We start from the raw sequence: 15,824 nt of genomic DNA, 5'->3' as shown, positions 1-15,824 counted from the left end.
TGCTGGTAGTTGGCTTCACGTAGATGTCATCTGCAACAGTACTCACAGGCAATTTTAAATCTTCCTTGATCCTTCTGAGGCCGATCATTGGCTGAGCAGTTGTCGGTTTGGTTATTTTCCAAATCCATTTGAGAAGGTGTTTTTCTTCTTTTTGGCTTTTATTATTTTTTGTGGAAGTACAGATGATGTTCAGGATTTTCAGTTTTTATTACTTTTTGTTACGTTGTTTGCAAAATGAACACAACTGAGTTCTCCAATAACCATTTGTAGTGTTTTATACAAGAAGGTGGCCTAGTCGTTAAGATGGACATCTTCCATCATCTCCAGAGACTAATGGCATGTAAGGACAAAGCATGTTCCAGGAAGAAAATGATCCCATGAGAGGATTCCTCCGACCATCTTCACCGCCGGTAAAGTTGATATATTTGAACAGCTGTGCTTTTTTTTTTTTTCTGGCAGCAGCAAACTTTGACATTGAGTCTTTACCTTGCGGCTCCTTTGTTGACATTTGCCGCGCCAACTCTCGTTCTTATCTTTTTCAAGTTCAAGGCGATGACACCAAAGCATATATTGGCTGGGCGGTTAAACCATTCTAACCTGCCGCTCCCAGTCCACCGGCGATCCGCGACATCCCGGTTTCAAACAAGTAAATATTAAATGACAAACAATGCTTTATTTTAGTAGGTCAATAAAAGAGTGGCTGCAGGAGCTTGGAGATGGGACCTTCATGATAGTTTGCAAGATCTTTTCACTTGAATGAGTTTTGAACAACCGTGACAGTGATTTGTCTCAGGATACGTCCGAACAAGGCTGTCAATTCTTTACATTTTTTTTTTTTTATTTTTTGATTGCAGAAGCTGCGTAAGACATCGGAAAAAAAGTCTGAACTGCCATGAGGAGAGCCTGAATTAACCTTTGAAGAAAAGAGGCAGGTAACGTTCAACGTGTGGAAACAGGCCATATAAAAGTGGGAGCAAATGTACCGGAAGAACCAGAAATCGCTTAGATCAAGGGTGGAAAACATTAAGAGCCAATTGTTTCTCTTGAAAGGGTGTGGATCTGCTTGCTTTTTTTGCTTCAGGCTGTGTGATTTTTTTTTCTTCCCCTCTCTGACAAATTTGGTAGTTCGGTGGGTGAGTTGTTAGCACGCCCATCTCACGGTTAAAGAATCCAAGTTCAATTCCGGCTGGCTACGGCCTCCCTGTGTGGAGTTTGCATGTTCTCCCCAAGCCTGTGTGGGTTCTCTCCAGGCATTCCGTCTTCCTCTCAACACTCCAAAAACATGCATGGCAGGCGTATTGGACACGCTAAATCGCCCTTAGGTGTGATTGGCTGCATGAATTATAACCTACCGCCCGAAGTCAGCTGAGATAGGCACCAGCAAGCTTGTGACCCTTGTAAGTATAAGCAGATAAGCCCATGACGATTTTTGACTAGTATGATAAAATTTGTTTCCTGATGATTCATCTCATTCTGACATTAGAACAGGGGTGTGTAGAATTTCTGTGGTGTCCATGTAGAGCAAAAAAATCCTTTATAACAGAAAATATCTGCCAATACGTCACAAAAATCATATCCTGTGAATCGCGAACAGAAAGCTCCATAATTGCTTGTTTATTATGTTGTAAATTTTTTGTTGCACCACTTATAACAATTTGATTTTACACTCTTAGTCTTAATAAGCTAGTTATTATGATTATTATTTATAAGCTAGTAATTTATTAGAACTGTACTTGTAAATCTGGCCTCACTTGTAATTGGTGTTTTAATTCATTTATTAAGGAATTATTAACCATGAAGCTTTCAAAAACTGCCCGTATAATTTGATAAAAAATGCACATTTGAGAACAGTTGTGACGCATATCAACTTGTTGTTGGACAAAAGGTACCATATGTATTGATTAATGTTAGTGTTGCAGGGGACACCACGATCTCGCCCTATAATCTGCTCTGCACCCCCCCCCCCCACACACACACACACACACACACAAACATTCACATTAACCCCTCCCACCCAAACTCTTTCTGAACTGCATTAAAAAGCTTGATGTTGTACTTTGGATCTGCCATATTTTCCCAACTTAACCACAACCATTTAAAAAATGCTGGCCTAGGAATTTAACCGTCTGTTCGCTTTCTGGGAAATAGTAAAATAAACCTCCTGGTCCACGTGGTAAGGCCACGAGGTTACATCGACGTATGTGGAAGTCTTCTGGTTGAAAACCTTGGCAATGCTGCGTTCGTGACCTGCTAAATGTTATGGGGGGTGCTCTTCACTAAGGAATTCTTTGAGCATCCAGCTGTCTCCTGTGGTCTTTCACAGTAACTGATTCTGTTAGTCATGCGTCCCCATATGGCTTCTACTGTTTTTTGTTTTTTTTGCAGAGAAATTTAAAATAAGAGCCTCGCAGCATTTATTCTAAATATTCTGAACGACAATAAAGGGCCACGTCCTCCGCCAACGTCAAGGATTTATTGCACAAGGGTCAAAATTCAACTTTCGGGGGGGGGGGGGGGGGGGACTCCGATGCTTCCATGTGCCACGTGCGCACGTGAGCCTTCTGCGAAGGGGAAGCTCATAGTAAAAATTCATCTCCAAAGCAGAGCTCCGCCTCTGGATTGTTGAGTCTGCTGCGGCTCACAAATCACACCACTTCAAATCCCGCCTTCCTAACCGCAGGCCCCCCTGGACCCCTTCGGTCCCACCCACTCGGTGGGCCACATTGAAATGGGTCTTGTGTTGTTGCCAAACATCGCATAGCGCAGGACCGTCGCTTTCGTCAGACCTCGCGGCGGCATCACTTTGCTCCACTGAAATTCTAGATTCTAATTTTGCTCCCGTGATAAAATAAACCTTTGTGCATCCTCCAGTGTGCGTGGAAGCCATGGAAGCGCTCTGCGTGTTGTTGGTCATTCTAATCTACTCCCAAGTTCAAACAAGTAAGTTCAAATTCGTTTTTTCATCATAGAAATTCAAACAGTCCAAACGTTTCTTAATGTTTAACAAATATAGGTCTGTGATCATTGTTTGGGTTTATATTGCCCACACATTCTGACAGTACCGGATGCAGGATGATATGGTTGGGGGGTGGTAAACTTGCTTTCCCAGAATGTAGGTCAAATTTTTCCCACTCTTTTTCTTCCACTTGACAAAAATATTCTCGCCAGTTTCCTTCTTTTATCATTATCAACATAAGAGCTGGCACGCTTTTCCCGCATCTCTCATCAGTCCATTTCAGGATTTATTTATACCGCCGTTTGTGATGTGTTTTTCATTTCTGGCCACGCCGTACACAGCGGTTCCCGCAGCCAATCAGCTTCTAAGAGCGGGTGACGACAGTTGGTCATTCATAAAGTGGAAGTGGGCACTGTTTGCCTTTTTAAAACCTCATCAAATCCAGCATGGGATGAAGTTGATGATTGGTAGTTCTACATGATGCAACATTGCTTTCTTCCCGCTCTATGCCCATGCCCCCCCACCCCCCACCCCCACTTCTTTTTTTTTTTCAAACCTTAAAACTGTGCAGATGAATGGAATTCCTCCAGTTTCGGTCACACATCGTCAGACCTGTTCCCACCCAGTAAACTGGGTCTGAGAAAATCAGTTGTGAAACATGTTCAAACTGGCATCCCATTCAGTCTCGTAGAGTTGACTAATCTGAAAAGCTGGACTTAACTTGAAAAAGATAATTATACAGGATGTGCAAAGAAGCTCAAATTAGATATAGCTTCATTCTTTGTCCCATTTCCCTTCAGTAAGTCAAGTCTTCCTGTTTTAGTTTTTAAATCTGTAGGAGTGTTTATTAATGCAGTTAGTTACCGGAAAAGTCCGTGAACTTTTGCAACAGTTTCTAATCGATAAAACGCAGCAAAATTTGGCAGCACATTTATTCTCACAATATTTGTTTGTTCCCAGTCAATAAGGCCAGCGATGATGTCAATGTTGTTTTTCTAGGTCTGAACTTTAAGCTCAATGGATAAATAATGTGCAACAGTGGTGGGAAGTAAATACTGTATTTTCCGGACTATAAGCCGTACCGGAATATAAGACGAGCAAAAAAAATAAATAAATAATGCAGCAGAAAAAGCACATTGGACTATAAGCTGCAGGTCTCAAATCATGAGAAAAAAGTTGTGGTTTATAGTCCGATAAATAAGGTATTTTATTTCAGGTTGTTTTTTTTTTAAACTGTTTTTGGACAAACCTTTCACTCCCTATATTTGAAACCAACATATCTTACGGCATTAAAAAAAAAAAAAGGAAATAATTCATTCAAACTGCAACCTTGATTGGTTGATTGATTGAAAAATTGGGACACTAATCCTGATTGAAATTGTTTTTAATTTTGTACTTGAGTACTTGTCAGAGTCTGACGTTTAACCACTTTTTACTTAATTAGTTTTATTCAAGTATCTGTACTTCATAATCATAACCAAAATCATTTTTTGCCACTTGTTTTTTTTAATTGAATATTTTTATTCATATTTTTCATTTACCTGGCGAGTAAGACAAAGGCAGGAGACATCTGAAAGGATATCTTGTAAAAGTTCCAATCTGTAAAAGCAAATTTTCATTCACACCGCACAAAATCAAACAAGAATTTTAAGTGCCATCAATTTAAAAAAAAATACTTAAAAATAAAAACATAAACAAATAAAAATCTGAAATGGAATCGGATAATAATGAAAAAATTCATGATGAATAAATATTAAATATAAATGATAAATAACAAACAAGTGATCAAATATTAGTAAGTAATCAATAGCTCAATAGTTTATTGATTCTCTGCATTGATTTGCAAGGTTTCTATATGTAAAAAAAAAAAAAGGCCGCTGCATTGTGAAGACAACCTTTGACGTGAATGTAAACACAATGTAAAACATCCTGAATCCGCTTTATGTGTACAAGATTGGCTGACGAGTTGATTTGCGTCACATCTGACATTTTTGCTACTTTTGCCAAGTTTCGCTTTGAGGTTAAACAACTTATCTTAAACTTTTCTCAGAATTTGTTCATCTCAAGTAAAGAATACTGTTTGAAACCACCACCAGCCCAACGGATATCGCTTTACAGATAATATACTTTACGGTTAAGAGCTTAAGAACTTGAACGTATAAATTTTTCCACAACAGCGGAGACTTCCAACTCTGACAAAGGCGCCAGATGTTTGTCTTGTGATTTACTGCTTTGAATGATATCCATAGCGATGAAGAAAATTCTTTCGAGTCACGTTTCCATTTAAACGTGGGCGCAAATTCAAATGCGGTTAAAGATTTCACTGTATTCTCAATCTGGATGTGTTATTTAATCTCATATAGACCACAGTGATGGATTGTGTTCTATTTCGGTGTAATGTGCAATGCACCAAAGAGTTCAGATGGTGTTTTCAGTTCAGCGGCTCCATTGTAAATGGAGGTTAGTGGGTCAACCTATTTTTTCGTCAGATGACTCATTAGGCACAAATGAAGCCAACCTTATGCTATAGAAACTTACATTTATTTGTGATTTTGAAATCTGCTGCTGATGGAATCATGCTTGCGCCGAGACTCGATTCATTTTTGACTCGGTGGTGTTTAAACAAGTTTTGGCGTGCGAGGCTCACCAGATGATGCACCAGAAAAGTATTTCTATCTGCCCAAAAAAATGGAGACCGCCTCCGTCGGTTCGTGACCGGACTGGTCTTGGACTGCAATTATATCAACATGCTATCCGTTTAATCCACTCGACAAATACGTACGTTGAAAAGGCATTACTCGCGTCCGTCCGAAAAACGTCCAAATCCAGTTGAAAAGCTAAAGTTTCATTGCTGCAGTTATTTCTGGACTAAGTCGGATAAATCTTCAACAAAATTCAAAGTAAATTTGGAACACAGTGGATGAACTAAACTAAAACTAATTTTCAACTATTTTAGACTAATTTACACTACATTGGACAGGCTAAACAACACACAAATTCTACTTTTTTTTTTTTTAGCAAAATTGTCACCACGTTCATAAATAAATACTGGTACACCCCAGTTTTAAAGGACTGTTTTGGACTAAATTTGGACTGCTTCGAATAGCCATTAACAATAGCCATCCCTTCTAAATGCTTGCAAACGGGAGGTGGAGAGGTACACCCTGTAGGTGTCAAATTTAGCCTATGTCGGGCTCATTTACTGCCATACAAAATTAAACATTTTAGCAAATTTTGGACCTAATCAAAACCCAATCTTTTATGGTGAAAAATAAAAACATTATCATTCGCATTCATATTCACAATGCATGGCTAAGGAATGTAGGAAGACGCCAGAAAACTCACACATCATTTTAATTCATAGTGAACCTTTTTAGGATTAATGCACAAAAAGTATCATTTTGATACCTCCTTTCTGCAGCAGGTGCACTGACAACATGTGGAAGCAAACAGTTCCCATGTGGGAACGGAAGATGCATCACCGTCAGGTGGGCGTGTGACGGCACAGATGATTGCGGAGATGGCACGGACGAACTTCCTGTTACTTGCTGTAAGTATGAAAATACATGTAGGTCCCATTATATAAAATCTCAAACACTATTGCTTTTTTCTTGCAGTGGCCAAAACATGTCGACCAACAGATTTCAGTTGTGCCGACCGCTTTCACCAGTGTATACCAAACACTTGGCGCTGTGATGGGCAAGCAGACTGTGAGAATGGAGCTGATGAAGAGCACTGTGGTGAGGAATCTGCACACATTATCACGGGCACTCCTACAAGACACGTGATTGGCTCCCGGCGCCACCATCGACCAATGTGGGCAGGAGTTGTAATCTGTTCCTACCCAGGAGTAGTAATCCACTCTTGCCCTCATTGGTCAATGGTCGTGGCAGAAGCCAATCACGTGCCTTGTAGGAGTGCCTGTGCGCTAACATTACAGTCACTAAGTAAGGTTTAATAATTTGATTTAAGTGAATATGTGTAGTGCAGTAGTTTTCCGTCCTAGGAGTGCCCGTGGCATGTGCATTTACAGTTAACCCGTCTGTTTGGCATGAAGGGAACCTTCATAGCGCATCTCTCCGAAATATAGTGCCAAATAGCGGGGATCACTGCAGTCTACAAAGTACTAGAATGGATTAGATGACATGTGTTGGACATACGGCTACACCAAGAGTCAGATTTACGTATCACAGGGGTACTTGCCTGGAAAAATCATTCGCAGGGGCTTCATTACTGAAAATAGGTTGAGATCGGATTTCCGCTGATTTCTTTGTGCTCACTACCTTTTCCATTGTGTCTCCTACCTTTTAGGACCCAAAAACTGCACCCACACAGAATTCCGCTGTACAAACGGCCAGTGCGTGTCCACCTCCTTTGTCTGCGACGGGGAACCGGACTGCGATGACGGCAGTGACGAAGCCTCCTGTCCGCCAGCCACGTGCAGCGGTGCCTCTTTTCAGTGCAACAACAGCGTTTGCGTTCCGCGTCTGTGGGTCTGCGACGGCGATGCCGACTGCGCGGACGGCTCGGATGAGTGGCCCCAGAAATGCGGCACCGCGCCGCCCGCCTCTTCTCCAGCTCACCGCTGCTCTCCACTGGAATTCCGCTGCCGTAGTGGGGAGTGCATTCACGGAAACTGGAGGTGCGATGGAGGAGCCGACTGCCTTGATCGATCGGATGAAGCCGACTGCGGTATGTGTGAAATGCATTTTAAATAGCTTCAAAACCGGGATATCTAACCCAACGCCTGTCTGATTGCATTCCTCTAGCCCGTCCGACCTGCCGTCCTGATGAGTTTCAATGCGATGATGGTAATTGCATTCATGGAAGCCACCAATGCAACCATCGGTACGACTGCAGGGACATGAGTGATGAAAGAGGCTGTATCAATGGTATGATACCATTCCCCTGCAGGCAGTTTGACGACACTTGAACTTCCCTTTAGCTGATGTTTGTTCTATTTATCTGTACAGCAACTCAGTGTGACGGTGCAACCAGATTTAAGTGCCGCAGCGGGGAGTGTATCAGCCTAGATAAGGTCTGCAACAAGGACCGTGATTGCAGGGACTGGTCAGATGAGCCGCTAAGGGAATGCGGTGAGCTTTGAGATACTCATTCAGGATAGTTTGAGCTGACAATGCTGACCTGTTATGTCCGTTGGAAATCTTGTTTTCAGGTTTCAACGAATGCCTCTTCAACAACGGCGGCTGCTCTCATGTCTGCAACGACCTTAAAATTGGTTTCGAGTGTCTTTGTCCCACTGGATATCGACTGATCAACAAAAATCAATGTGAAGGTAAAAAAAATGGAAGAATCCCCAAAAACATCCACCATTGATGCCTGATATATCAAGAAATATCGAGGATTTCCTGTGGTCTTCATTTTTCATTAGATATTGATGAGTGTGGCAACCCAGACACCTGCAGCCAGATCTGCGTTAACCAGATTGGCAGTTACAAATGCGACTGTGAAGAAGGTTATCAAGTTGACCCATCCACTAAAGCCTGCAAGGCCATTGGTAAAATGCAGCTTGCCATGATCTCTTTGAATGTTTACCGTCCAATAAATACTGTTTTTTTAAATGATTATTTTTCATAACGTGTCAACTTTAAACTTTTAGGTACAATCGCATACCTTTTCTTCACCAATCGCCATGAAGTCAGGAAAATGACCCTGGACAAAAGCGACTACACGCAGGTCATCCCTCGACAAAAGAACGCTGTGGCGCTGGATATGAACATGGCCACCAAAGAGATCTATTGGTCGGACATCTCCCAAAAGAAGATCTACAGGTGAGTTCGATTTAATTTATTTTTAATTTTTTTCATCCTTAACTCACCAAACCATCAGATGTCGTGTTTATCTGTTTTTCTTAATATGTAGATACCGATGAATGATATATTCAATATTCAAAGTTTTCAGGGACATTATGCCCCCTGAAAAGTCAACCAGTACAAAAGTGCGGAGTTCCCAAAGTGGAAAAAAACATTTTGGACGGGCAAACTCATTTGAACGTATTTTTAAAAGTTTTAATGCATGTTCACTTGCAAATAAGTGTTATCAATTTACATATGTTGTTATATTTTGTAATACGTTTGAACGTCCTTGAAAATATGTCCAACGTAATTTAGCCTAATTACAACGATTGATATGCTTCCATGTTTTTTCATGTGAAAATACATTTTTCATATTTTTTGTTCTTTTTACACTCCAGAGCACAAATGGATTCAGCGGAGGACTCTACTCAGCACACTGTAATGGTTTCTAATGACATAGATGCACCTGAGGGTGTTGCCTTTGACTGGATCCATAGAAACCTGTATTGGACTGATAGTATTCGCAGCACCATCTCTGTGGTAACTGCTGATGGTGAGCGTCGCAAGACTCTGTTCTCCAAAGGCTTATCCAAACCCCGCGCAATCGTGGTCGACCCCTACAGCAAGTAAGTCGCCCTCCCGTACCAACTTGACTGTTGACAAAATGTTTCTCATGTCAGTGTCGCGTCTGCAATAATTTATGCATGTATTTGTCCGGCCAGCTTTGTCTACTGGACCGACTGGGGGAATCCTGCCAAAATTGAAAAGGGCGGTCTAAACGGCGGTGACCGTATGGCTCTGGTTACTGACACCATCGCTTGGCCCAATGGACTAACACTCGGTACACCCAACCTTCGAGTTGCTCTGTATTTGCTCCACTTGATTTGAAGGACGACTGACCTGTTTCCCCTCACCTACTCCCCTTCGCTAGACCTGTTGAACCAGCGGCTCTACTGGGTGGACTCAAAGTTACACACCCTGTCCAGTATCGATGTTCAGGGTGGGGGGCGGCACACCCTCATTTTTGATGAACACAAGCTCAGCCACCCATTGGGACTCACCGTGTTTGAGGTACCAACATACAACCGGATAAATATTGGTCGTCAAAGCACGTGGCGTTAAATCCATACATGCCTTGTCGAGTCCAGGGTCGTCATTATTATTTCGTCTTATTTGTGCATTTAAGGATCGGGTGTTTTGGACAGACGTCAGTAACAATGCTATCTTCAGCGCCAATAGATTGACTGGTGAAGACATCATTCCAGTGGCAGAGCACCTGTCTTCTCCGGATGACATTATTCTGTATCATAACCTTAAGCAGCCTGCTGGTACGTGAAAACATCTGACGTTTCCGTCAGGTCAAATTTTATCAGCACAAATTTGGGGAGATTGGTAAAGGTAGTAGACCGTACCTCAGTTTTGGGATCACTGTGCAGTATGGGTTCAATATAGCAGGAAAAGCAACGTTAATTTGTTTTTAACAGACAATAATGCAAGTAACAGTTTGTTATCCACTCGTACTTTGTGTTGCACTTAGCCTCAGCTATAGTTACACTGTAGCATTTGGAATCAGATTAAACTGCCAAGATTCACTAATTGCAACAGTCCTGAACAGAATAATTTTCCTCCCGTTATTTTTTCAGATCACCCATTGCTTTTCATGATACAATTTTTATTCTTTGTGTTTTTTTTATTTACCGCCTGGTAGCAAACTGATTTAGGCGCATTACCGCCACCTGGTTTGGAGTGCAGATACTGCAGTTAACTCGCATAATCGACCTGCGTATTAAAACAAATACAAAAGCTGTTACACCCATACATATAAGCTCAAGTATTAGGAAAAAGCTTAATGGCGATCTTCTTTCAAATGTTTCTTTCACTCTCCACTAATTTTGCAGGGCGAGATTGGTGTCAGGTGTCCAATGGTGGCTGTGAATTCATGTGCCTGGGTGCACCACAAGTGGGCAGACATCCCCCGAAATATACCTGCGTTTGTCCTGATGACATGATGTTAGCAAGTGACATGAGAAGATGTGTACCAAGTATGTTTTTTACAGCCAGAGATCTGACCTTAATTCATCTTACATTTATCTGATCGTGATCATTTGTCTGATGGTTGTATTCCATTCATTTGCTAACTGTTCTTGTTTGCTGTATTCTATCAGTGGTGTCAACACCTGAAGCTCCCATGCACCCCCAGATTCCAACCACCGACCAACCTGCGCTGACTACAGTCCCTCCCAAGTCCCATACTTCCGTTGCTCCCATCACAAGTACTAGACTTGTGGTCAAACCAGTAGAGAGTACCACGAGGCCCCCGATCCGAACTAACACGCCTGCATTTAGGAACACTTCGCCACAGCCGGTAAAACCCAAAGACCAGCAGACCACTACACAAGTTCCGGTCACTTCCCCAGGTAAGGCCCTCTAAAAATGATAATAACATTGTATTGACAGTGAAAATTGTTGAAATCATCATATTATCCCAAAAGAAAATACAATATATACATAAATTTGCTATTCTACAAGATAGCAGATCAACATGATATGTAGATGACCATAACTTATGTGCTCAATTAGTGACATAAAGAGGGGAGCCTGTTATTTTCTCTGATTGGGTGGGACTGGTACTTAGAGCGCATCTTTTTGGGGGCATATTTGGTGAGGAAATAGCATTCAAACATAGTCAAAAGCTCCCAAAAATTGGATTTGCGTGATACAGAGCCCTTTGAGGACAGCAAACCACAGATGTACTCTTTCCGTACCTTCTTACTTTCTGGCATCATCTAAATTGTCTAAAAGTATGCAGAAGTATCATAATGAAGGCTTCTGATCTTAACCTGTTACAGAAGTATTAATAAAGTGCAGGATTTGTCACATCAGCTACGGTACGTACATAAGAGTGTATCAGTATTACAAGACCCCATAGACTACCTCATACTTTTAATTGGGGGAAAAAAATGCATACCATAAATGTTAAAGCTAATTCCTGTTTACAACATTTGGATCAATTGATGGAAAAGAAATCATTTGTGACGTGATTATGTCCATTTCTTCTTCAGACAATCGCAGTGATTTTGCCGCAGTACCTACGACGTCTTCTAGCACTCCAACTGCTTTGTACATTGTCTTACCTCTAGGTGAGAAGCTTTGGTGACAGAAACCAATACTGATATATCCATTGTGCCAAATTTAACTCTGATTATCTTTGTGTAGCTATCGTCTGTATGCTAGCTTTCGCTGGTGTACTGCTATGGAAGAACTACAAGCTGAAGAACACCAACACAATTCACTTTGACAACCCTGTCTATCAAAAAACCACGGAGGACCAAGTGCACATTTGGAGGAACCACGGGTCTGATGGGTATTCCTACCCCAAAGTAAGTTAACGGGTATTGTTCATGTAAATAGGGGATCATTTTTAACAATAGAGCTTTTTTAGATGATTTTTTAAACATGATACATTTAAAACAGGAGACTCTATGTCTCTTTCATTGCTGTTTTTGTTTGTTATTTTAAAAATCCAACTAAGACTTCAATGGTTGGGTGTTTTTTCACTGCTATCACATTTCTTGTGTTTCTATTGACACAAGTTTAGTAATAACACCGGGCGATCTTTGTTTTTTTTCATCTTACTTGAACCTTGAAATTGTGGCTTTGATTTTTTTTTTTTGTCTCATCAGAAACAAGTTGTGAGCATGGACGAAGAGGCAGACAACCCTACATTCACTGAAAACTAGCTTAACCTTACATGGTACACTACGGGATCAGAAAAACTACATCGTCACACAGCAACAACACCTCGAGGAAATTCAGGTTCAATCCATTTTGGTCGTTTTCTGTCTTTTTTTTTTTTTTAATCCAGACATAATACTTAGCTTGAGCTGAACTCAACACAAGAACTGAAGAAATTTAGTTTGATTGTGTTTGTTTGGTCAATCGCGCTGATGTACTATGATACATTATTATACTATATCGTGTTACATTGAGAAACAACAGGTTTGCAGTTTTTAAGGCAATTTTTGTTTTGGCTATAAAAGAAGAACTTGGTATTATTTTAGCATAGCCTTATTAGGCTCTGTAGGCTAGCCTAAAAGTTACTTCTTTTACAGTAATCTGGGTATGAAATACCCATTTGATACATCATACCTCCCAAAATGTTTTTTAATGCAGTATACTTCTCTCTATGAAATAAAATAATGAACAAATGGAAATTTGGGACAACTCAGCCTGGACATGAGTGATATGTCAGGCTTAAATATGCGACACGGTGTCTTACATTTTGATATGATGTCGATTGAAGCGGCCCTTTAAGCTACTAAATTTATGCAAGCTTTGCACTTTATGATTAAAGTTACCACTTGAAATGTACCGAAATTTGACATTTTAAGGCGTCCTGCTTATGGCTTGATAGAGAAGTGCACAAAGGACTAATTATCCCGTGACAAAATGTTTGGGTGAGTGCTCTATCTCTTGTTGAAGCAAAAACAAAAGAGAAATTTATTCAAAACACAACTTGTACTATTGTTTTATGTTGAATGTGCATTATAAAAAGAAAAGTGTGAGACTGCCAGTACTAACCACTATGTCTCAAACAGCTTTAGTTTTATCTTCATGTGTAATTTACCACCAAACACCTCAGTATTGATGGGTAATATTCACTTTTCTGGAGTAACGACCTCAAGTGATGCTGCACACTGGTTTGTGCCTTGAATAGTACACCTACAATTGTACAACCCTTTTATTCATCCGCTCTTTGGACCGACACTGTCAAATAGATAGCAGGCATCATGGCCGGGAATCAAAGTTACGCCTTCTGCATCAATGTCAGGGTTTTTGTTCTCTGCCACATGCTGCTCCTTCCTTTTGGTCTATTTATTGGAGAGACTTGATTCAATTTCTGCTTGTGTCAGAGGATTACCAATGCATTCCTCAGAATAGCTTTTATGCATCCATGTGTGACCAGTGGGCGGAGCCTAATACACAATACTACAACACGTGTATATTTATAACCTCCCTTAGGAGAACTTATCGCAGCATTCCTGACAGAAGAAAAACACGTGCCTCACCACAGTCATTTTGAGCTCCTGTATTTTGTGAGTGAATGGTGCTTTTTATTTTTGCTTAAAAGTCTCTGTTTTATCATGCTGGAGAGAATTTGTATTAATTCCTATTTACAGTGAATTAGTACACCCAACAAACATGCTGTTGTGGTGTTCACTGTTCTTGGATTTTCAGGCAGAAGGTACAGAATCTTAATTGTTTGTGGAGATGTACATATGTGTAGATTTTCTTTTTTTTATATTTACCCACCAGCAGTGCAGGTTTTGTGTGTAAATAGGGTGTTCATAAATGTAAATATTTGTTCTGTTTGAAGAAAATGATACTTGTGTCTCAGCCTTTGTTGTCAACATTTGCTGTATATAAATAAATACCTCTATTTATTATAAATGCTCTGGACTTTTGTATTTTTCCACAAATATTACCACAAATATTTAAATTAGTGTGAAATAATAGTATTACACAAATTTTCATACTTACCAGCCGTTGCATGTGTTGGGCTTTTTCCAAAGCTGCAAATAACAATTTCTAATAGCACACTGAAACATTTTTTTTGCCATTTAAAAAAAAAAGTTGTGAGAAAACTTGATCTGGAGATCTTCCAACATGAAGCAAAATGAAGACTTAAAACGGGCTACTTGATGAGTCATCCACAAGTTGCCGTGGCGCATGGGAGGTTTAAATTTTATTTGTTTTATTCATTTTGTGTGGGGTGGAATACGTAGCACGCCGTTTAAAATATTTATGAGACATTTTTGCTGCTCCGTATTTCACGTTCAAACAGCTGTGTGATGCAGACACGGCTGAACACGTGACATTTTTTTATGCTTTCTTTTCAGGGAGGGCTAACAGAGGCACTTAGAAATGAATTTCCTTTCCGAGAAAGTCCAGATGTCACGCTGCAAGGAAAAACCCAAGGGCTTTGGGCCTTCTTGAAAATCCTCCCACACTGCGAGATCACGTTGATATAAAATAAAAACGGTTCAGGACATTGAATTGCTTCCAACCATACAAGAATATCGAAACAATCCGGCACCTCTTAAGAAGGGGTGTATGCTGTTTTTTTATCCATGTATATTTGTTGTACAATTGTTAGTTAGCAGGGTTCGTTACATCTATTTTTCAGTGGTGGTCATGAGGTCAACTTACAGGATCCTTTCTACAGTTGTCGTGTGCAAAGTTCAAGGCTGAGCATGAACGGAAGCTGGAGCCAAATAATCTTTGTGAGGTGCGAGGGAAGGGGTGCTATGATATTTCTTCAAGCAACAAGCCCACCATAAATGCAGGTTACAGATAACATACAGTCTTTTTTTTTAATGAACCATATCTTGACTAAATACCAAAAATAAACTCTCAGTCAAGAGGTAACATTTGTTTTAGCACTGACAGCAGAGATCCACAGTTTTTAAGCGAGTATATTTGATCCCTTGACATTAATTATTAATTAGGCTGCACAAGGTTATGCGTACTGCCCTATTTTTCCTCTTGTGTAAGAACTATCTTTTTTCTTTTTTTTTTTTTACCATCACCAAACTGTGTTGCAATGCTGTCAAGATTTATGGGTTGGATTTCAAGTGTGAGAGAAAGAAAAAGCATTGAAAATTTCAGGCTTTCATGAATTTCAAATTATGGTCTATAAAAGCCGTGCAACTGATTTTCAATCACTCTAAGATGATAAGGACGAGCACAGTAGAAAATAGGTGAATAGAATATAGCGCCTAAGCTTTATCAGGTACAGAAATGATTTTCTAAGAAGGCTTCATCATTTGTCAGTGGACGTGTTTACGCTTCAGTTGAACACAGGCCGTTCACCTGTCATCCGTGAACTGTCAATATTTTGTGCACGCCATTCAACTATGCCTGAAATAGGTTAAAGCTGTCATTTTATCTGGGTGGCCAGATTTTTTTTTCTCAATTTCTTTGCAGTGACAACCTTAAGGATCCATTAGGTTCTCTTCCATGGACAAACCTTCTGAATGTTTGCATTTTTT

The 15,824-nt window shown here is 40.4% G+C and overlaps 1 protein-coding gene across 1 annotated transcript; it reads left to right on the top strand.

Moving 5' to 3' along the window:
* Positions 1-2,671: 2,671 nt before the first annotated feature.
* ldlra (low density lipoprotein receptor a) lies at positions 2,672-13,317 on the top strand. Its single transcript, XM_088436775.1, has 18 exons — positions 2,672-2,940; positions 6,378-6,506; positions 6,574-6,696; positions 7,268-7,648; positions 7,726-7,848; positions 7,930-8,052; positions 8,133-8,252; positions 8,349-8,474; positions 8,577-8,748; positions 9,171-9,398; positions 9,495-9,613; positions 9,704-9,843; positions 9,959-10,100; positions 10,671-10,814; positions 10,938-11,189; positions 11,835-11,912; positions 11,989-12,152; positions 12,456-13,317. Exons 1-18 carry the CDS (start codon positions 2,886-2,888, stop codon positions 12,510-12,512), a joined length of 2,676 nt encoding a protein of 891 aa, XP_088292901.1. The 5' UTR covers positions 2,672-2,885; the 3' UTR covers positions 12,513-13,317.
* Positions 13,318-15,824: the final 2,507 nt, after the last annotated feature.

This window comes from Hippichthys cyanospilos, chromosome 16 (assembly GCF_059441005.1).
Source record: "Hippichthys cyanospilos isolate Australia breed blue-spotted pipefish chromosome 16, RoL_Hcya_1.0, whole genome shotgun sequence".
Classification (NCBI taxonomy): Eukaryota; Metazoa; Chordata; class Actinopteri; order Syngnathiformes; family Syngnathidae; genus Hippichthys; species Hippichthys cyanospilos.
Note: the sequence above shows the minus strand (reverse complement) of the source record. Positions and strands in the feature narration are given on the sequence as shown.